Here is a 21802-nt window from a genome sequence, read left to right as displayed (position 1 = left end):
TAACATCAGTTTTTATTCCTTGCTTTATCTTTCCAGTTGTGTGTCATGCAGCGTTGCCTGCAAAGGGACAGGTCTAATTAGTTTGGAGTTAAATAGGTTTGTTTTAAGAGAAAAATACGAAAAATATCTTGGTTTTATATTCACCGAGACCTTTGCAGCCAGCCTGAGTTTTGTGCTCCAGCCATCTATAGCATAATCCAGACCTTGTGCAATATTTCTCATACTGCTCGACACAGTTTAAGGTAATCTGTATGAGCTGTAATTCAATAGCACAGAGACATGATGAAAATAAAAAAGAATTTAATACCCTCTTTCAAATTGCTTATGTTAGCCAAAACTTTTTTCTTCCTTTCCTGAGAGGGTAATCCCTCTGTATTTATATTAATATTCTGGCTTTGAAAGAAACATTGGTTACTGGTTTGATTTAATCTTCAGTGTATGTGGAAACACTTACAAAGCACTTGGACTACTTTCTATCCATAGTAGCCTGTCCAGTTTTCTTTGTAAGCAGTAAGAATTCACACCACACCACTGTATCAAGCTACTAATAATTTTTCAGAAAAGTGATGAAGTAATGAAATTTGATTGCATGAAATCCAAACTGCAAATTTTTGCTGCTTAAGCCACCTGTAAATCTTAGTGACAAACTGGAAAAGAGATTTTTTTTGGTGGATTGTTTTATGATGACGTGTTGGTTTCCTTGCTGTCCAGTAGAACAATCACAGCATCTTCCATTTTGGTCTGTTATGCTGCAGAGAAAAGAAGGCAAAACATCAATGTTTGTTATTTCTAAGCTGCCATTAATAAAAAGTGAGTCTTGATTTTAGAGCCATAATCAGAGAAGACCGTTCTGCCATTATACTTAGGTTGTTCTGAAAATAAAGCCTCCTGTTTATTTCCATGTAATGTACATTGCAAAGAGCAGAATAAAAGCTATTTGATGGATCAAATTCTCAGCTACAAAACACTGTTTATCAACATAGTCACCACCACTAACCATGCATTTTTGCCGCTGATGAACAGGAGCCTGCATAGCCATCCGGAACATTGCTTGTCCTTCACATCGCTGTCACTTCTGAACATAGCTTTCACCACTGTCCTGTGCTCACATCCACCTTTTGCTCTCCATGGACGTCCAGCAGGCATTGATGAATGTCAGTGGGTGCCATTTTTTCTGCGTGGAGGAAAACCTCCACACCTTTGCTTCATCTGCATCTTCCATGTCGGATGCCATTCTGTGAGGCTGCCCCTCTGCTGCCATCTGCCACGTGGCAACAAAATGTAAAGCAATATTGGCAGGAAAGTTCAACTTCTACTGCCGTACCACCAACATCTGCCTCTGATGTCATGGGCCGACATAGAACGGGAGGCATGACATTTGGAGCAGCCCTCATATTGTTTCATATCATGTATCATATCATGTATAATATCATTTTCTGTGGAAAAGAGAAACTTTTGTATCTAAGTTGTCTGTTAAAGGCTAAAGATCTCTTCCAGTTTCTAAGTTTCTTGTGGCTTAAGAAATGCTGGTGTTAGCTTGTGTCACCTGCTGCAGATGGCCATGTCTGACCCCACTCTGATGTCAGCACATAGCCCACATTCAAGGCACTGCTTGGCTGATTGCGGCGAGGAAGAGATATTGAGGAGGAGTCATGTATTTACTTCTTAATTTTGAGTACAACTGCAAAATGCGACATCACTTGAGGTAGTTTGACAGCAAAGGGCACCTCCACCACAGTGCTCTTTCTGTTCCTTGTCATTGAAAAAGAGGGAGAAAATGCAATGCAAAGGACTCCTCCAGCCTGCATCCAATGCTGCACCATGGGGATCTGCTCTGCTCAGTGCCCATGAGCTGCACAGGACAGCCTGCTCCTGCATGAGCCTGTCCTGGGCTGCAGGGCTGCTCCGTGCCTGCAGCACCTCCTGCCCTCCTGCTCTGCCCTTGGTGCCTGCAGGGTTTCTCCCTCTCACGTTCCTCCTCGCTGCACTTTCCCAGCTGCTGTAGTGCAGCGGTTTTCCCTTCCCTCAGTCTGCTCTCCCAGCACCCAGCATCACTCACAGCTCAGTGCTGATGGTGGTGGGTCCCTTTTGGAGCCTCTGGACCTGGTCTGTCCTGAGACAGGGCAGTGCTGGGCTTTGCTCACAGAGACTTCCCCTGCAGCCCCCTGCTCATGTACCTTGTTTCATAAAACTAACTACACTGCTTTATTTCTCAGAGTGCAGTGAAAATACTGGCTGACTTCATAACACAAAAAATGCATCACTTTTCAAGCAGTGCCATTCTCTGAGAGGTCTGTTCGTGATCCTCGGGAGGATGAGGCTGGTAGTTAGCATCCCCTGCCCTGAATGGCTTTTCTCCCCAGTCAGCAGCTGAGGTTTTGGTGCTTCTCCCAGCATAAATGACTGGGAGATCAGAGATCTGCTTGCTGACAGCCACAAATGTGCTTTTAGCAGAACAGCAACAGCAGAAAGTGTTTTGTCTTTATTTCACTACCTAACAAGATCCATATTAGTGACAGTCTAAGTGACCCATTCCATACAAAAGAATTAATGTACAAATTGTCTAATCTTGACGTTTTGAAGGTACTTAAGCAGGCTTTTTGGGAAGGGTATTTTCACATCCATTGCACTGATTTCACATGAGTCTGTGTTTTCTTAGATCTTTCTTCTGGCTGCCATTTCCTTTTATCTGGCCTCTTTTCATGTTCCTCAGTACAAACAATAGATACTTTTAGATTTTCTGGCGGTGAAGAAAGGCTTTTGTGGTAAAACAATGCAACGCTGCAGTATCTTGTTGAACCAGGTAGGCTTATGAGCTGACACTACTGAAAGATAGCAGCTTCCTCCATTCATCTAAAGCCTTCTTAGATGATCCTCATCTGAATGGTTATACCATATGAAATCTCCCTCAGAGAGGTTGCTGTAGAAGTGGATACAGAGCACAGTAATGTAAGCTTCCTCTCACGGACACAGGCTCGTGGGCAGGTCACTGAGCAGTTTGGATCACAGCATGAGCTTTCACTAAGTCCAGCTTTTTTCATGCCCATCATTAGAAGCGTGTCTGTTATGAACGTGAGAGTTTAGAACCTTGTTGTTAATCATGCCAGCTACTAGCAAACAATGCAGTCTGCAATGCTGAGCTGCTCTCCTTGATGTAGAAGTTCTGGCTGCCGTGTATCTGTACACCATCAAGTCTATCTCGATCTGCAGTTGATGCTCTGAGGCTGAGCTTCATTGTCCTCAAATACTTCTCCAGGTTGCAGCTGTCGTTTTTTGAGTCTCTAATCTAAGTCTTCAGGTGGTAATGTTAGACTAGCACTGCACTTAATCTACACTGTTCTCCTTGCAGTGCTCGTGAACATATGTTTATGTGCCTTTATATCTGTGGTAAGTTATGCAGCAGAATAATAGAGCAAATAATTTCTTCTCAGGAATAAAAAGAGATAATGGTGAAAGCAGAGTTCTGAATAAATAAGAGAATTCTATTCTGGTTGTTCCAAACTTGACACTGTCTAAGCAATATGCAGCAGTGAGCGCGTGTCTTTCCAAAGGCTGTTTTTTCCATTAGTGGAAGAAAACAACAGTTTTTAAATACATCTTTTCTCGGACATAATATTTGGCAAATATACCTTCTTATGTTTCTCTTGAATCCTGAAATTACAGTGATATGTTTGTGCAAACAGATGCTTTATGCTGCCCAGTGATTAATCCTAGGCGAAGACTACTATACACTATAGACATACATATGATCTCCAAAAAAGGGAAAAACATCTGAGGGTATATATATAAAATACAGAGCAGACAGAAGGAAGTCAAACTTTCCACACATCTTCCATGAGCCATTTTTCATTCCTAGAGCAGAAAGGGACGTACCAGGAAAAAGACTTCTGTGATGAGATTGCACTGATACGCATAACACCTGTTTTCCCCAAAATATGTTTGAGTTTACTGTGGTGTTTTTGTAGAAGAATTTTTTTCATATAATCTCTGCGTAGAAATGACAAGTCTACAAGCCTAAGTTTTTGGTCTGAAGAGATTTTCCACAAAGAAGCACAAAGAAGCAGCCAGCATAACTGGATGTTATTAATAGGAATGTGAATTCCTATAGATTCCAGACAGAGCAGCACTTTGCCTGGATACAGCTGTTTGGAACAAGGAAGAAAGCTTCCTATCTCTCTGTTCTCTAACAGTCTGATATTTTTTCTGACTGACTGTGTTGAGGTGAACACTGTAGTCATTTTTTCCCACAGGATTTTACCTCGAGGACTGTGCAGCAGTGCAGCCAGTCATCAGGAGATGTCTGTGTGTGGTGGGAGGGAGAACGGAAGTGCAAACGTGTGGCATTTCTTGTTGCTGTTTAGGTGTATGAAAGGTCTTCTGCAGGTCTCCACATTCCTGCAGTTTGTTACTGGTCTGTGTGATGCATTTTTTCTAGGTGCTTTCCATGAATGCGTGCTTAGATGCACTCGTGTCTGCTGGAGTAAGGTTATCTGTGTGTTTCTCCAAACCACTCATTTCCTGTAACACTTGATGAGATGTCAAGAATCAGCGCAGAGCTTCATGTAGGGAGCTTAAAAAGACATTGAGAGGGGAGGGAAGGGCATCCTGAGGATGCTGCTGATTTTGACCTTCATAAACGCCACGAGGAATCTGATTTATTTGTGCTTATTTGAAAAAGAAATACTGCTTTCAAGGGGAGAATGCTGTATGTGCACAGACTGCATGTTCAAGAAAAGAGATGGTTAGTATGAAAGATGCTCTGTTTTGTAATAGTTACACACTGAGACTTGAAAATGCATGTAATTCAGTAAGGCATGCTTTTCTTTTGCTACAATTGACATTGCAGATGGAAATAACCTTGGAAGAAGAATAAAGTTTGAAGTTCACATTTTTTGTGATTGTGAAGGAATGCAATTTTGAAAACATGTTGGAATTTAACTTCCAGTGTTCTGCTATATCCCTTATCTAAATTACATTTATCAATTGCAGTAGGAGTGTAAAGTAGTTTTAATTTCTGTTTCTTTTGTGCAGAGAGTCAAGGAATAGGTGTGCTTTCAGGTCTGTTTTAACGCATCTGTTTTTCTTACCTTGCTACAATTCATCTTTCTGACTGAGCAGCTTAATCTGGCTGATAAATTCTGTGAGATACAACTTATGACCCTCTTTCCATCTGTATGTGCCTAAGCAAATGCATCATTCTCCAGGGTACAAGAAAATTTAAAGGAATTCTGAACTAATGCAGTGCAGATGCTGATACGTCCACAGGGAAACACGGACTACTAAGAATCAACAGGGGTGCTTATGCATATGAATTCGGCTGTAAAAAGCTTAGTTGAATTATCTATCTTCTTCTGTTGCATCTGGGACATTAAGGATGTCTAATGAAAATAAATTGGACAATGAAAAGCAAATATGAAAATATTAATCTGTTGAACATAGATTCTAAGTGGCCCAAGATAGTATTGAAGGTTGTATTAAATATGGAGATGGAGATATGTTTTGCTTCAGCTTGCTACTATTAACAAAGTTGAATGTACCGTGATTTTTTTTACATGTGCTCAGTGAGAGAGCATTATCATTGTCAGTAGACATTTAGATGTGCACCAGCCTGTCCCTCCATCTGTTTGCTTCAGAATACTTGGCATTTATTTTTCAATGTAGTAAAGCTGTGCAGTTGAGAATTATGATAGCAATATCAGTGTTTCACATTCCAGTTAGCTTCCAAACCAGAAGTTTGCCTTTTTTTATAACTCCTAATGCCTTGCTGCATGTATGGCATGAGGTGGGAGAATTAAGTGTGTAGGATATGGCTGAGCAATAAAAAAGGTTGCAAAACACTGTCATTAGTGAGAAGACCTTTTGGAGTATTACATTAAAATAGAAGTACTTAGAGCATTAGATTAAAAAGCAAGCAAACGAACAAAGCAAAAAACCCACACTTTGATTTTAACCAGGCATTTGCCTCTTTTTTCTGAGAATTGTTTGTGCAAGGTTTCCACTGAAACATTTTGTGTCAAGAAACTATTCTTTTTTTTAACATGAATTGTTAGCCAAGGCAATGTGGAGTGTCTGTTGGACATCTTAGGTACTTCATTCGTAGTCATTTTGTCCTGATGATTATGTTCAGCTAAGAATTTACCAAATGGTCTGGTGGTGGTCGTAGAATTATCTCTACATTCACAACGACTGCTTTGGATAGGGCAGTATATGAATGTTGAGAGGGAGCAGGAAGTTTTCATCTTCCTTTTCTTTCTGTCTCCACTGATGCCTCTCACCTCTTTCTCCTCACTATTCCTGACAAGGAAACTTGGTTTCGGACAGCTGTTTTAGAGACAGGTGAAAATGTTGTGCATTTTGAAATTATATCAGAAAATAAATGAGAAGATCGATGAGAGGAGAAAACAATCCTATCAGTTAAGCTTATTAGTTTCATGGGTAGTCTCAGGGGGCTGTAAATTGGTACATCCCTGGGATGAGATAAGAGGTAGAAAGAAATTATATTCCATCTAGATGTCAAAAGGCAAAGTGGCACTAGAATTTAATTTTAACACTGAGAAGTAGCCAGTAGTGATATGTGGCCAAATGTATTAGGTCATACATTTCAGAAAACGATACTACCATGTTCCCTGCAATGGGCTCAGACTGAAGCAAAGATTTGTCACGGATGATGTCCGCCATTCACGCAGCAGTAGTCAATGCAGTGCTCTGTGAACATAACAGCAACTTTATCTAGTTGAAGCTGCAGATCAGCTAACTCGGTAGCTGTGCTACTTGAGCATATTGCTCCAGTGCTGCCCCTGCACCACTGTTCTTGGTTATTGAATCAGACAAAAAGCTTATCTCCGCAATTAACGTTCAGCATTTAAGTTCGTAAAAGAAGAATCTCTCCTCAAGTATGTTTCTTTGATGCTATGAAGCTGACATCTTCAGAAGTAAAACGCAGAACTAGGAGATGAGACTTTTACTGCCACAAAGTTTGGGATGTAATGTATTAGAGTCACTGAGAGTGACAGTAGGAATAAAGTCTGCTTCTTTCACAGTAAGATAATAGCAAAAATAAAATGAGATGGCAGAAATGAGGGGAAAAATAGAGTGAAACTGATGAGTAGAGGTGTGGGGGAATACAGAAATTCATCAGGAAAGAATAAAAGTGAATGATACACGTGATAGAAAAATAAGTTAGACATCCAGGAAATTACAGTTTTCTTATGTATATTCTGAGAAACACATAATAGGTCATACACACAATCTGAAAACCTACATATTTAGATAAAAGAAGGCAGTTTAGCTACACTTTTCATAAATAGGCTGAGACTCATCTGCACACAGACATTTAATTAAGTCAGTACACTGAAAGTGATGTTTTCATCTTGCATTTTAGTTATGGATGAAAAAAAATAGCATTTGGTAGTTTTTGTATCTTTATCTGAGCAAAATTTCTTGAGGTAGATTAGGAATTTACCTATGCTAAGTTCCTTAGTAATAACCTAGACATGTAATCATTCTAAGCACATATTTCTGAAGAAGTACAGAACTGCATTGTAACCTAGTCCTCAAGCACAGGCGCAGGTGGAATTAAGCTTAGTGAGGAATGTGGAAAACAACAAGAAGAACTTCTTTAGATACAGAAGGCAAAGAGCCACGCAGAGGAGAGGGTAACCCCCACATCAGTAAGTTAAAAGGGAGAGCTGGCCCGCTCATATGTGGAAAAGGCTGAGGTACGTAATGAATTCTTTGCCTGGATCGTCAGTCAGTCAGTCTTCCCACACTTGTCATGTCCCTGAACTTCCAAATGGTGAAGCAGAATTCTTCATGAGTAAGAGCAGAACAAATCTGAGACCACCTCATAGGGCTGAATGTATACAACTCTATTGGGCTGGATGGCATGCATCTCAGGGTCCCGAAGGAGCTGGCTGTGTGGTTGCCAAGGCACCCTCCATAATATTTGAAAAGTTGTGGCTGGAGAAAGGGAAACATTACTCCCATTTTCAAAAAAAGGGAGAAAGGAAGACCTGGGGAACTATAGGCTGGTGAGCCTCGTGTCTAAGCCTGGAAAGATCCCGGAGTGTGTCCTCCTGGAACGCAAATGCAAGATGAGGAGGTGATCTGAGACAGCCAGCACAGCTTCACCACGGGCAGATCATGTTTGACCAATCTGGTGGTGTGCTGTGATGGAGCGGTGGCATTGGTCAAAGGAAGGGCCGCTGATGCTGTATACTTGGACTTATGCAAGGTCCTGCTCCACACCCTTATGTCTAAATTGCCAGAGTTGTTGTCAGTGAATGTATGTTCAAGTAGAAGCCAGTCACAAGTGGTGCCTGCCAGGGGTCTGTCTTGGGAACAGTGCTCTTCTACGTTTTTATCAGTGACATCGACAGCGGAACTGAGTGTATCCTCCACAACTGTACTGATGACACCTTGCTGAGTGATGCTTTAGACACAACAGAAGGAAGGGATGCCATCTAGAGGAACCTGGACAGGCCCAGAATGTGGGCCATGAGAATCTAAAGAGGTTCAACAAAGCCAAGATGTTGTGTTTGGGTCATGGCAATCACAGGTGTGTAATGTACAGACAGGGAGAAGAACTCCTTGAGAGCAGGAGATAAGGACTTCTGGGCCTTGATGGACGAAAAGCTGGATGTGAGCCAGCAGTGTGCTCTTGTAGCCCAGAGGGCCAAATGTGTTCTGGGCTGTATCAAAAAGGGGGGTGACCAGCAGGGAAAGGGAGGGGAATGCCCTTCTTTACTCTGCCCTTGTGAGGCCCCAGCTGGAATACTCCATCTGGGCATGGGCCCTCCAGCACAGAAAGGATGCAGAGCTGTTGTAGCAGGTCCAGAGGAGGGACATAGGGATGATCAGAGGGCTGGAGCTCCTCTCCTCTGAAGAAAGGTTGAGGGAGTTGAGGTTGTTCAGCTTGGAGAAGAAAAGGCTCCAGGGAGACCTCATTGCAGCCTTCCCTTACTTGAAGGGAGCGTATAAACGGAGGGGGATTGTCTTTCTACATGATCTGCTAGTGACAGGACAGAGGGGACTGGCTTTAATCTAAGAGACAGGAGATTTAAGTCAGATGTTAGGAAGAAATTTTTACTCAGAGAGACTGTGGATGTCCCGTCTCTGGAGGCATTCAAGGACAGGATGGATGGGATCCAGTCTGATCTACTGGTTGTTAACCCTGCCCATGATGGCATCAACAAGATGATCTTTAAGATCTCCTCCAACCTAAGCCACTCTGTGTTTTAATTATAGTTGTTTATGTTCCCAGAGAGGTAGAGGAAATAAGTGATTATAGTGATAAGAGATTTATTGTAAAATAAAATAAAATAAATGGTAAGTGGGCATCTGGGCAAAAATATGGGACCACCAACCTGCTCAGACGTAAGTTTTTCTTGTAAGGACCTATCTGTGCATGCTGGTTTTGTAGTCTGCGTAGAGGCTGTAGTGAAGTAACAGTGATCTTTTGACACTTCTTCAAGGGATTAATGCTAGCAAGAAATACATATTATGAATAGAGCATTTGCAGCTGTTGCCACACTTCAGCTCTGTGCTTTGTGACACTGGTCTTTGTTGAAATTTTTACGTACAGAAACAGTCCTATTTGAGCGGAGAACTGGGTGCATGTGCATAATATGTGCCATACAATATTGCCATACCCTCTCTCCCATTGACCCGCTCCAAACTCTGAAACAGACTAGCAAAAAATTACGGACTGCATGTTTTCATTTAGATCTCCTCAGACGTTCGCCTGGCACAGCCAAATGTGAGTTTTGTTTTATTCATCAGACCGCGACTGTTAAATAATAAGGGGAGAGATCATAGTCTGCTCCTATGCCTATTGATTGTTTTTGCAGTTTCAAAGTAACCTGAATTAAAGATACACTTCTTTTGTTTGCCTGCTCTAACGGGTAGCTAATACCAGTTCAGTGTGCTTAGAAAAAAATACGAAAGACAAGCTTTTCAATGTATTTTATTATGCATGAGAAGTTGATCTTGCTTGCTGATGTAAGGTAGAACCAGAAGATGTCAGTCTTGGTGGATACATGGAGCTCGGGGAAACAAGATCTGGTGGGTCATGCTGTGCTTGGGTGAAGTGTCACACACACATCCTGCCTGTGCAGGAGTCATTGTACTGAAATCTCACTGCTGAAATTCTAGCAGCAATCTGCCAGAAACCATGGAGGACAAACTGTGGCTTTATGGATTAGAACTGATAAACTTTAATACATTTCTTTTATCATGAACCTTCTCTTTTCAGTTTTATGTCCATTCAAATACCAAAATCTTTCAGGAGCTTCAAATGCCTAAAACTCAGACGAATCTATTTGCTATTCATGTGCTTTCTCTTCTTTCCTCTCCCCCCTTTCCCTTATGAAGAAACCACTTGTTTGCTTTCCCTTTGTTTCTTAGCTGGTAGAATGAGTTTAAAAATGCTTTTACTTCCCTGTCACTGCATTATGCTGCTTGGAGGGAGAATCAGCTGGAATCATGGCAAAGGGAACTGCTGTTCTAGTAGTTTTATTTTGTATTCACCATACAATTCCAGAATTGCATTGTTCTTTCGCAGAGGGTGAAGACTGGTCTCTCATACAAATCACTGGTCCTTTTCTAGGCTTTTGTAGCCTTCCTGAAATTATTGGAAAGGATCCTTCTTTCTGCAGAGCGAGGAGAAGGGATCGCACCAGACAGGCTGGCCCCAGTCATTTTATCCCTTTCCTGTGTCCTATAGTTTGTTTTTGGAATGGGCACCAGACAGCACCTATCCTGCGTTCCCAGGACTTCTGCTGCTTTTGTGAGCTCGAGGAGCCAAATTCATCAGCTTTATTTGACTTGAGACTTGCATCAGTGTTAGAGTGCACAGAATCTGGCCCACAGCCTTGTCCGTATGTGAAAGTGTCTTCGCTAATTTAAGCAGGGTTGTTGAATAAGCATTTTTTTAATCATTTAAGTGGTACATTAGGTTGATACAAGTTCAACTAAATTAGCGGGCGTACATTTTTCCAACTAATGATGCATTGAGACTAGACAGGTCCACAGATTCAGTTTTTCACAAGTCCTTGTTAGTATTAATAGAAGCGCAACTGTGATCCTTAGAAATGCCTCCAAGCACTGGAAAGTCTAGCAACAACACAGACAATGTGCAGTAGTACTTACACATTTATTTTAAAAGAAGGGAAGTGACAAAGCAAACTAGCAGGAATTAGGCTAGAAACAGCCTGGATGGATTGGTACTATGATTGAAAGTAGCAGGCATTAAACTACCTATTTCACGCATGCAAGTTAAGCAGGATAGAGGCTTTAATTTAACCCCCACTTCTGCAGACATCAGCACACGCATGCTTATTATTACCGCCATCTGTTTTATTCACAGTCGTTTCCATCAGCTGTGATATTTTGCTTTTTTTAGTGTTTCAGGCCTGCTTTGAAGCTATTGTGTTGTTAACTTTGGCTGAATCTGTGTGTAGCAATGTCAGCATACTGAAATTGTAACTGTTAGATTAATGAATGTAAGTTATTATTAACTCTGTGCCTAATGCACAGTATGTTAGTAGCTGTGCAAGTTCAATCAAATACATCACAGATTTTTCATGATGTTATTTACCAGATCTTAGATGGACTGCTGAGCAAGATGAATGTAATCCTTCATTTTTATCTGTGACTTACAAATTAGGTAACAAAATCATTTTAAACAGAAATTTTATTATTATTCTTTGCAGCAGGAGAACAGATGTATCCATGGACTCAAATTCATCACTAAAACGGAATATGCATCTTTAAGGGATGCTGTAGTGAGTGGAAGGAAAATTAACTGTTGCAAACATTATCTCATACAGCTTAAACCCACACTGGGGCTTAATGAATTTCAAAAGAAAAAAAAATGCTTATTCTTTCCTTTGTTTTCTTTTTCCTTCACAGAACCTGAAGAAATTGTTTGTGGAGTTTAGTCATCAGGAGCTGTTCGAGTTCTATAACAAGGTCTGTAGATTTTACGATACCGTAGTTCCTTTGTAAACACCTTATGCTGCTCAGCAGGAAGTACTGCCTAAATGAATTAAATCTAATGAAACTGGAGGGAAAGTGGATCCAATCTTAATTAAAGCCGCTGGATTTGTTTGATCACAGAAAGCATTTTCAAGAAGACTGCATTCAAATTTGGAGTAGGCAGGCATTGGAGTCATTGTAATCGTACCTGGTGGCTAGGTCTAGAGGAGCAACTGATGATTAACAGCAGAGAGTTCTCTGGAAGGAGCATCTCTGTCTTATGTTGAAATGCCAGGCTCGTAATCTAGTCAAAATAAACCCTTATTATTTTTTTACCTTATTATTATGCATTTGAAATTTGCAGCAAAACATCTGTCCATGTAAAAAAGGCAGTATTTAGACAACTGTTTCTTTAAAATTTGAATATTTAAGCTGCGGCAATGCATTCTAATAGCTTTGTGTAAAAACAACCATTCATGAGTACAAGTTTTTTTGTTGCATTATGATTAGATTTAGTATGCGTGGTTGAAGACATTGGAAAGTATTTTTTTTTCTGTTTGCATGTTTCTAAATAATATCTTATGAATAGAGGTTCTTTTTTTTTTTTCCTTTTTGTTCCTTTAAATAGCTGGAAACCATACAAGCACAGCTGGATTCCCTTACATGATGTTTTTGAAGACTTATTTCTCAACCACACTCATGCCACCTCATTATTTTGAATTGAAGATAGATTGCCAAGCTGTGTTTACTGAAGGATTCAGTGGGTTGCTTCCTGTAAAATTATATGGCTTATCTCCTCTTAAAGCAGTAACATTAGCCAAGATAAATCATTGTTAAGAGCCTGAAGATTGTAATGGACATTCTCTTATTTTCTGAGCAATTATAAGAAGTGGATTTATTTACAGAGAAAAGAAGAGAATGCTACCCTATCTCAGATTTTTGCTGTTGTTCGTTATTTGGTTAGTTGTTCTTTTTCTCTCTTAGGTGTGATACTTGATAATGAATAAAATCTATTTTTTACACATAAAAACAATATAAGACTTTGGTAATAATGTTAGTAAGAAAATATAGTAAGAAAATGCACAGTTGATGAAGCCTCTGTCCTTTTGAATTGTTATCCTCACGATAAGTAATGCTTGCTGCAAATTTGTCAAAATAAATTTTAAATTTACGAATGGATTATGCTTGTCCTGCTTTATTATCTCTGTTATTTTAAATTTTAAATGAAAATTGCTCAATAATTGATAGTGTCCCTGATTTCAGAGTTTACTTCTGATGCCGAGAATAAATACAGCTTCTTAGCACTGCATGTATGACAATGAGTGAGTAAGTGAAGTGTAAGTGGGGAGAGAAAGCTTGGAATATATAGTGAAGAACACTGAAGTAGTCTCACAGCAGTATTTCTTAGCAGTTTGTTCATCCTTCCTAACGTTGTCCACCGCTGATTTTACAGGTAACAGGAAGAAATAAAGTACGTTGACTTAAATGTTAGTCATATTTTTTACCCATTGGTTTCAGATGAACGGAAGTTCACAAATAGGATGAGAAGTAAAAGTCATCTTAGTTCTTGTTTGTTGCCAGCCATTGACAGGCAGCTCCACTGCCTCACCTTGGTAATGGGCACCGTGCGACTCTTCAGGCTCACAAAAGGTGAAAGAAGAGAAAGTCTTCAGTATTAGTATGTCTCTCTTTCTTCTTGAGGGATTCTCCTTTGCTCTTGAAGAGCTGTTTGTAGCACTTTGTGTTGCTTTGTTAGAGATTGTGCTGCCTCTTTAAAACACAGGAGGAGTTTGGACTGCTTGCCTAAGCTGTGAGATATTAGAAAAGACTTAGAAGGTAAAGACAGTAACAGCCTGTGTGTGAGTGAAAGGCACCAAAGAGAAAAAAAGAGGTTTAACATGGTTCTTAATGCAAATACCCAATGAAACTGTACCATTCTTGTCAGGCAGTGGTGGTACTCTATTGGAAACAAGAAATGAGTCGCCATTGCACAGTGACCTGTACATTTGTACTTGGCTGCCAATGTGCCTGACCTTCTAGAGATATAACACTCCCACTCACAGACAGCTTGTCCTCAGTCTTGCATTCAGCATGACTTGCTCTGCTCATCTCATGTGGCACCAGCTGCTACCAATGTGCAGGTGGGCACGTCCCCCCTGCACCTTCCTCAGAACTCACCACCCTGCTGGCATTAACTCACTACTGGCACAGGTCGGAATGTCCCGCTCTTGATGTCTAAGTCTTGGCTTCTCTGTTGGTCCTGTGGGGCAATCTGTTGTGTGCTGGGATGCTGCTTGCGAGTGCTTTGCCTGTGTTCCCTGTGAGCCAGGACTTCAATTCTGAAAGTGGGTGGCACTTCCCTGTAGCAGGTGTTTGGATCTTGGTGGTCTTCAATGTCCTTTCCAACCAAAGCTGTTCTGTGGTTCTGTTATCCTATGAATAATATCTGAGGTAGCTTAAGGATGTCTCTGTGTGGACGCAGGACGTTGTCTATGTGAGGTTAGGTGGTCAGCCATGAATCCTAGAGAAGGAAGTGAAGGCAGGATCTGAAAGGAGTGTGAGAATCATTGGACAAACCAGCAGGAACATCTGTGTGAAAACAGGAGAAAAGAAACCACAGACAAAGAAGGAAGAAAATGAGTATTGGGCATGAGAGGAAGGAAGGTTTGACAGAGTAATGGATATGACCATGGCGAAATTTGGGAGTTAGAAAGCTACAAGGAAGGCAGGAAGAACGCTGGGAAAGGGAAATATATATATATTGATTGAAAATAATAGAGAAAAACAGAACAGAGAGCAGGTTAGAGAGAACTTTAGCTAGTAGGGGAAGGTGAAAGTGGAGAAACAAATTAAAGCAGAGTTAACTCTGACATCTGTGGCCAAATGTTTAACTGCATCTAGTATTTTGGACTAATCCATAAATGTTAGACTCCTCAAACTTAGGCAAAGCTAATTAAAAGCCTGAGATAGAAGAAAAGAGAATTTTTAATCTAGAGTTAGTAGAAAATACTTTTAAAGAAACATCAAAGGGAAAAATAGAAAGAAACAAAGTGTAAGATTGTAATATTTGTAAAATGAATAGTTTTCATCTATTCTTGCAGGTGGATAAAGAGATTTATGATTTCTTAAGCAGTGGTTAGCTGTGTTTGTTTTTTTTTTACCATCAGAAGCCATAGTAAAAGCCAAGGCAAACATAATGGTAAGAAGTATGCTTGTTACTGATCTTTTGTGAAGGAGCACTCAAAAATAAATGCTTAGCTTGGGAAGACTTTTCTGTGCATAATGTGAAGCTTTAAGGTTGTATGCTAATAGGTAGTGGTGGTACAACTGGTATCATCTTCAGGACTAGCACTGTCACAGAATCACAGATCACAGAATCACAGAATCACCCGGGTTGGAAGGGACCCCAAGGATCATGTAGTTCCAACCCCCCTGCCTAGCAGGGCCACCAAACATACACATTCAGATCAGGTTGCCCAGGACCCCGTCCAACCTGGCCTTAAACACGTCCAAGGACGGGGCATCCACAACCTCCCTGGGCAGCCCGTTCCAGGGCCTAACCACTCTCCTAGTAAAGAACTTCCCCCTAACATCCAACCTAAATCTTCCCTCCTTCAACTTAAAACCATTTCCCCTAGTCCTGCTGTCGTCAGCCCTTTTGAAGAGTTTACTCCCCTCCTGGGTGTAGGTTCCCTTCAGGTATTGATAGGCTGCAATGAGGTCACCCCGCAGCCTTCTCTTCTCCAGGCTGAACAAGCCCAACTCCCTCAGCCTGTCCTCATAGGGGAGGTGCTCCAGCCCCCTGATCATCTTAGTCGCCCTCCTCTGGACCCTTTCCAAAATCTCTATGTCTTTCTTGTACTGAGGGCTCCACACCTGGACACAGTACTCCAGATGGGGCCTCACAAGAGCCGTGTAGAGAGGGACAATCACCTCCCTGTCCCTGCTGGCCACCCCTCTCCTGATGGAGCCCAGGATCCCATTTGCCTTTCGAGCTGCCAGAGCGCACTGCTGGCTCATATTCAGTCTCTCGTCCATCAGGACCCCCAGGTCCTTCTCTGCCGAGCTGCTCTCAAGGACCACTCCTCCCAGCCTGTACAGGTGCCTGGGGTTCTTCCGGCCCAAATGCAAAACCTTGCACTTTGCCGTGTTGAACCTCATCAGGTTCACCCGAGCCCAGCCCTCCAGCCTGTCGAGGTCCCTCTGAATGGCATCCCTTCCTTCCACCGTATCAACCGCACCACTCAGCTTGGTGTCGTCAGCAAACTTGCTGAGGGTGCACTCAATTCCCTCATCGATGTCATTAATAAAGATGTTAAAGAGCACCGGTCCCAAGACAGACCCTTGGGGGACACCACTTGTTACCGGCCTCCACCTGGACATAGAGCCATTGACCACCACCCTCTGTCTGTGGCCTTTCAACCAATTGCTTATCCATCGGGTCGTCCACCCATCAAATCCACTTCCCTCCAATTTGGAGATGAGGATGTGGTGGGGGACCATGTCAAAGGCCTTGCTCAGGTCCAGGTAAATGACATCGGTCGCCTTCCCTTCGTCCACCAATGCCGTCACTCCATCATAGAAGGCCACAAGATTAGTTAGGCATGACCTTCCTTTGGTGAAGCCGTGCTGGCTGTCTCGGATCACATGCTCATTCTTTATGTGACCGAGCATGTTGTCCAGGAGGATCTGTTCCATGATCTTCCCAGGCACGGAGGTGAGACTCACCGGCCTGTAGTTCCCCGGGTCCTCCCTGCTCCCCTTCTTGTATATGGGAGTGACGTGACCCTTCCTCCAGTCGTCCGGGACCTCACCTGACAGCCATGACTTCTCAAATATGATGGAGAGCGGCTCGGCAACCACCTCGGCCAGCTCCTTCAGGACCCTGGGATGCACGCCATCCGGCCCCATAGACTTGTATTCATTCAGTCTAAGGAGGCACTCTCGGACTTGCTCTGCCCTTACAGTGGGGAGGGATTTACCTCCTTGGTCCCCACATAGAGGTTTGGGGATGCAGTGTTCAGGGACGTGAAAAAGACTAGAATCCTGGCCACCAGTGAAGACCGAGGTGAAGAACTCATTCAGCACCTCGGCTTTCTCTTCATCTGTTGAAGCCAGTTCTCCTTTTAAATTTACCAAAGTAGGTACGCCCGTTTTGGCCTGTCTCTTCTGGGCAATGTACCTGTAGAAGGTTTTCTTATTGTTTTTCACGTCCCTTGCCAAGTTCAGTTCTGCCTGCGCCTTGGCTTCCCTGATCCCACGTCTGCAAGTCCGGACGGCATTCCTGTACTCTTCCCAGGTGACACAGCCTTGTTTCCAGAGCTTGTACACCCCTTTCTTCGCCCTCAGTTCTCTCAGCAGGTCCTTGCTGAGCCATGCCGGTTTCCTACCTCGCCTGCCCACTTTCTTATTCAGCGGAATGGAGACCTCTTGTGCTTCCAGGAGGGCCTCTTTGAAGAGCCGCCAGCTCTCCTCAACATCCATGTCTTTGAGGGCAGCGCGCCAGGGGATCTTGGCCAGCAATCCATTGAGTAGCTTGAAGTCTGCTCTTCTGAAGTTCAGTGTCCTGGTCCTGCTCTTTGCCAGGCCCACATCGCTTGAGATCACAAACTCAACCAGGCGTGGTCGCTGGAGCCCAGGCAGCCTCCAACCTTGACGCCTTTGATGATCTCCTCGGCGTTGGTGAGCAGCAGGTCCAGCAACGCTTCACCTCTGGTTGGTCTGTCCAATACCTGAACCAGAAAGCTATCATCAATGGATTCCAAGAGCCTTCTGGAGCTCTTGCAGCTCGCCGTGTGGTTTTCCCAGCAGATGTCCGGATGGTTGAAGTCCCCCACCAGGACAAGAGCCCGTGAGCCAGACATCTCACGCATCTGGAGCAAGAAAGCCTCGTCGACAGCCTCCCCTTGATCAGGTGGTCTGTAGTATACCCCTAACACCAGCTGACCTATATTTGTCCCATCTCTAATCCTAACCCACAGGCTCTCAACCTGTTCCTGACTGCTTCTCGTAGGGAGCTCCTCACAGTTTATCCAATCTCTGACATAGAGAGCAACTCCCCCACCCCTCCTACCTCGCCTATCTCTCCTAAAGAGTCTATAGCCGTCGATGGCAGTATCCCAATTGTGGGAGTCATCCCACCATGTTTCTGTGATAGCAACAAGGTCATAACTTCCCGAGTGCATCACAGTTTCCAGTTCCTCCTGCTTGTTACTCAGGCTGCGTGCGTTGGTATAAAGGCACTTCAGCCGGGCTATCCGTCTCGCCACTTTTCCCTTTATAAGGGATCTAGGATCCCCTAGAACAGCAGCATCCCCAGCATCCCCCTGCCCTAGTCCTTCCCTATGCACTCTGCCGTCATTGCCCATGGAGTTTGGTATAAGCCCTCGAATGACCCGTTCAATTCCAGTAGCCCTTATTGTGTCCCCTTCCCCCTTCATTCCTAGTTTAAAGACCTGTCGATGAGTCCCGCTAATTCTTCAGCTAAGATCCTCTTACCCCTCAGGGACAGGCTGCATGCATCAGCAGCCATCATGCCAGGTGCAGTGTAAATTGCCCCATGGTCAAAAAAGCCGAAATTCTTGCGCCTGCACCAGCTCTTAAGCCATCTATTGAAGAGCTGGGTATTTTGGATCCTCCCTGTACCTTTCCCTGACACCACGGGCATAGAAGAAAAGACCACCTGCACCCCAGCTCCTTCAAGTATTCGCCCCATTCCCCTGAAGTCTTTCTTGATAGACCTCAGGCTTTCCTTATCAACTTCCTCGCCGCCAGCCTGAATTATTAAGAGCGGGTAATAATCTGAAGGCCGAATCAACCTAGGAATTTTCTTTGAAATGTCCCTGACCCGTGCTCCAGGAAGGCAGCACACCTCTCTGTGGGTAGGGTCGGGCCGGCATATAGGGCCTTCTGTTCCTTGCAGAAGGGAGTCGCCTATGACAATCACCCTCCTGTCCTTACGGGTAGAAGCAGTCTTGAGGGTTGGGGGCGACCGCTTCGCCTGAGGCAACCTCACGGGTGAACCCGTCTCCGCACTCTCACTCGTCCCCCCCTCAACTTCCAGGGCTTCAAACCTGTTACGCAGAGGCACCTGGGGAGCCGGGGATGGTTGGGATGGGGGATGCCCCCTCCGCCGAGCAGGTACCCATTTCCACTCCTCCTCCCTTCTCAAATTGCTGTTAGGGGGAAGAGAGGACAGGGGGCTCGCTGAAACGCTGTCAGCTGGCTGGTTCCCCTTTACCAGGTGTTTGTAAGGTGGCAGGGGCGGACGTGCTCCGTGAGGAGCCTCGTCTGTGTGCCAAGAACCTGAGGTTGAGAGGGACTGACACCACCAGTCAATCTCCCTCTCACACTCTTTTATAGTCCTCAGCCTCTCCACTTCCTCCTTCAGGCTAATCACAAGGCTGAGCAAGTCATTCAATTGCTCGCACCTTGTACAAGTGCTGCCTGCTTCCTGTGGCACTGCAAAGGCCAGGCTGTGGCACTCCTCACAGCCAGTGACCTGCACACTAGCATCTCGTGATGTTATCTCTGTCTGAGTCGCCACACACTTCATACCCTTGTTCTCCTCTCTATGCATGCACCAGACCTCAGTCTGGCTCTGGACCGTCTTCTTGGTTACTGTCTTTCTGGCGCGCGTGCTCGGGACCTCTGCATGGCTCCTCACAGTTTTTGTGTTTGAAGCCTTCTGCCGGGGTGCACCCATGGCTACCAGCAGGCTCACTAACTCAACAAGAAAGTCCTATAGGGGTGCAAGTGATCAGCCCTGCCCTGCTGCCCAGTACCCTCCCACTATTGCCGGGTTTGCTTAGTGCCCTGGCACTTACCACCAATACTGACAAAACTGTCACTTATTTAAGTGCTCCTGAATTAAAGAGAAGATTGCCAACTGTGAGAAAGCCAGACGGGCTGTGTGAGTTGGACCTGTCCTGCAGTAGGGAGTAAATCCAAAGCTGTACTTCAGAGGAGATGGAAAGAAAACGTAGAGCTTTAGCCTAATCAGAACTGAATGCACGAGGTTGGGGTTGTACCACCTGCCCCAGTGTTCATGCAGGAAATTCTCAAAGTTTTGTTTATTCCATTTTCCATACTGAAAAAATAGCTTTGAAGAGTGTTTTGAGGAGGAGGCTTTGAGTTTTTTTGCCGAAGGAGAGAAGTTACACCTCAGACCTTGTTGAGTTCAGTCGCAAAGCACTGGTCTGCAGTGTCTCTTGGGTGTGATGGAGAATTTACATTATCAAGGTAATGCTGAGATGGGAAAGCTGAGGAGATCTATTGAGCTCTGAATTGGAAATTGGAATAGTTAAAAATTACTAAACCTGCTTTGGTATATTCAGGTGCATTTTAAAAACATTTGGCCCGTCTTTGCTCAGACATTATAATATTTCCCTGACTGTGCTTTTTCAGAGCTGTAATATCAAAATGTGCTTCAACTGAACCATTGGCAAAATAAAGAAATATTTGTTTTTTGGTTTGGGTATAAATAATCATCATTATTGCTTGGACATGAAGGCTGGGAATTCCAGGTCATAAATGCAAAAGTGTGAGATCTGCACAGAAAATTCTACCATACTGGGACAGAGCAACCATTTGTACATTGCTTAGCAGAAACAATACTAATAATGTACTAAGGGTTATAGGGTACAAATGTGTTAGATTATCTTTGCCCAGTCCTGCTTCAGGCATAAATTTCTTTTTCCTCAACAAAACAGGAATTGTCTGGAAACTTTTGCATTGTGATGGTTCAAGTAAGTTTTTTAGGAAGACAGAGAAATGCAACTTTACTATCTCAAGTTTTGACTAAGCTCCAAACCTGCTTTGGTTCAGTAGAGCAGGCTTTTAAATTCCACTTTATTTCCTGGGCTTATTGACACATCAGCTTCGAGTTCTAGCTTGCGGCCTCATTTCCCTTGCCTTAAAGTGTGTGATTTTTAAAGGCTCTGAAGTCATGTTCTTTCAAAGCATAAGTAATTTACTAAACCATTACATCTTAAGTTGGTCAAGGGAGGAGAAATGTTGTGATCAAAAGGTAGGCTCTGTTACTCCATCGTGGAGCCTTGTTCCATTTCATATTCATTAATTTCCAACTGCAGCAGTGACATTTCATTGTTTGGCTGTATTGACAAATCATAATTTTTCAATTATGAATCCATTCGTGTTTCAGTGAAGAAATGACAGACGCCTTTTGCCCACTGAATAAATATCAGATCACTTGGTAACCATTCTGCAGCCCTTGTTCGACAAACGAAGGTGAACGCTTGAAGGCATTGTGAGAAAGTTCCTTTTCTATGGATCAGTCACATTGATCTTCTGAGTAACAATGACTTCATTTAGGTGGATGAACTAAGGTGCTTCTGTCTGATACGCTGTTGATGGTGTCTCATAAAAATAAACTATTAAGGCGCCTTTACCTGCAACTCTCTATGTATAAAGTGATTTCTCATTTCCATAGTATAATCAGTTCTCTTGGATTTTCATGTGGCCTTCCTGCCGGTGTTGATGAGACGTTATATGCTATCTTTGAAGTGAATTAAAGCATTTAGATCTCTTTGTTCCTTCAGTGTTTGTTTTCTCATGCAGTTGGAGACTTCATCGGTCTGTTACCAATCAGACGTGTCCATGCGTATGGAGCCATGCGTTCAGGAAACTTTTGTCCTTGACACTGACAAGATTAGTTAAATACCTTCCGTGATGTTTTTCCTGGGTTTTGTATATTTATTGAAGACTTAGGAAGCCAATATGGAGCTCTACATACACTGATGTATGTATTGGATGTGTAACTGGGTGGCTGTTCGCAGGATGATCTCCCTTTTCTCTTCAAGTGGGT

The 21802-nt window shown here is 43.2% G+C and overlaps 1 protein-coding gene across 1 annotated transcript in view; it reads left to right on the top strand.

Annotated features, from left to right (window-relative positions):
• COMMD10 (COMM domain containing 10) overlaps positions 1-13155 on the top strand; it is a 98129-nt gene extending 84974 nt beyond the window's left edge. The window contains exons 6-7 of the mRNA XM_048932101.1: positions 11911-11970; positions 12605-13155. Of these exons, the coding sequence (XP_048788058.1) occupies positions 11911-11970; positions 12605-12643 (99 nt within the window). The 3' untranslated portion in view covers positions 12644-13155. The remainder of the gene's footprint in view (positions 1-11910; positions 11971-12604) is intronic.
• The last annotated feature ends 8647 nt before the right edge of the window (positions 13156-21802 follow it).

The sequence above is a fragment of the Lagopus muta genome, chromosome Z, assembly GCF_023343835.1.
Source record: "Lagopus muta isolate bLagMut1 chromosome Z, bLagMut1 primary, whole genome shotgun sequence".
In the NCBI taxonomy this organism is placed as follows: domain Eukaryota; kingdom Metazoa; phylum Chordata; class Aves; order Galliformes; family Phasianidae; genus Lagopus; species Lagopus muta.
The sequence above is the reverse complement of the archived record's forward strand: the minus strand, read 5'-3'. Positions and strand labels throughout refer to the sequence as shown.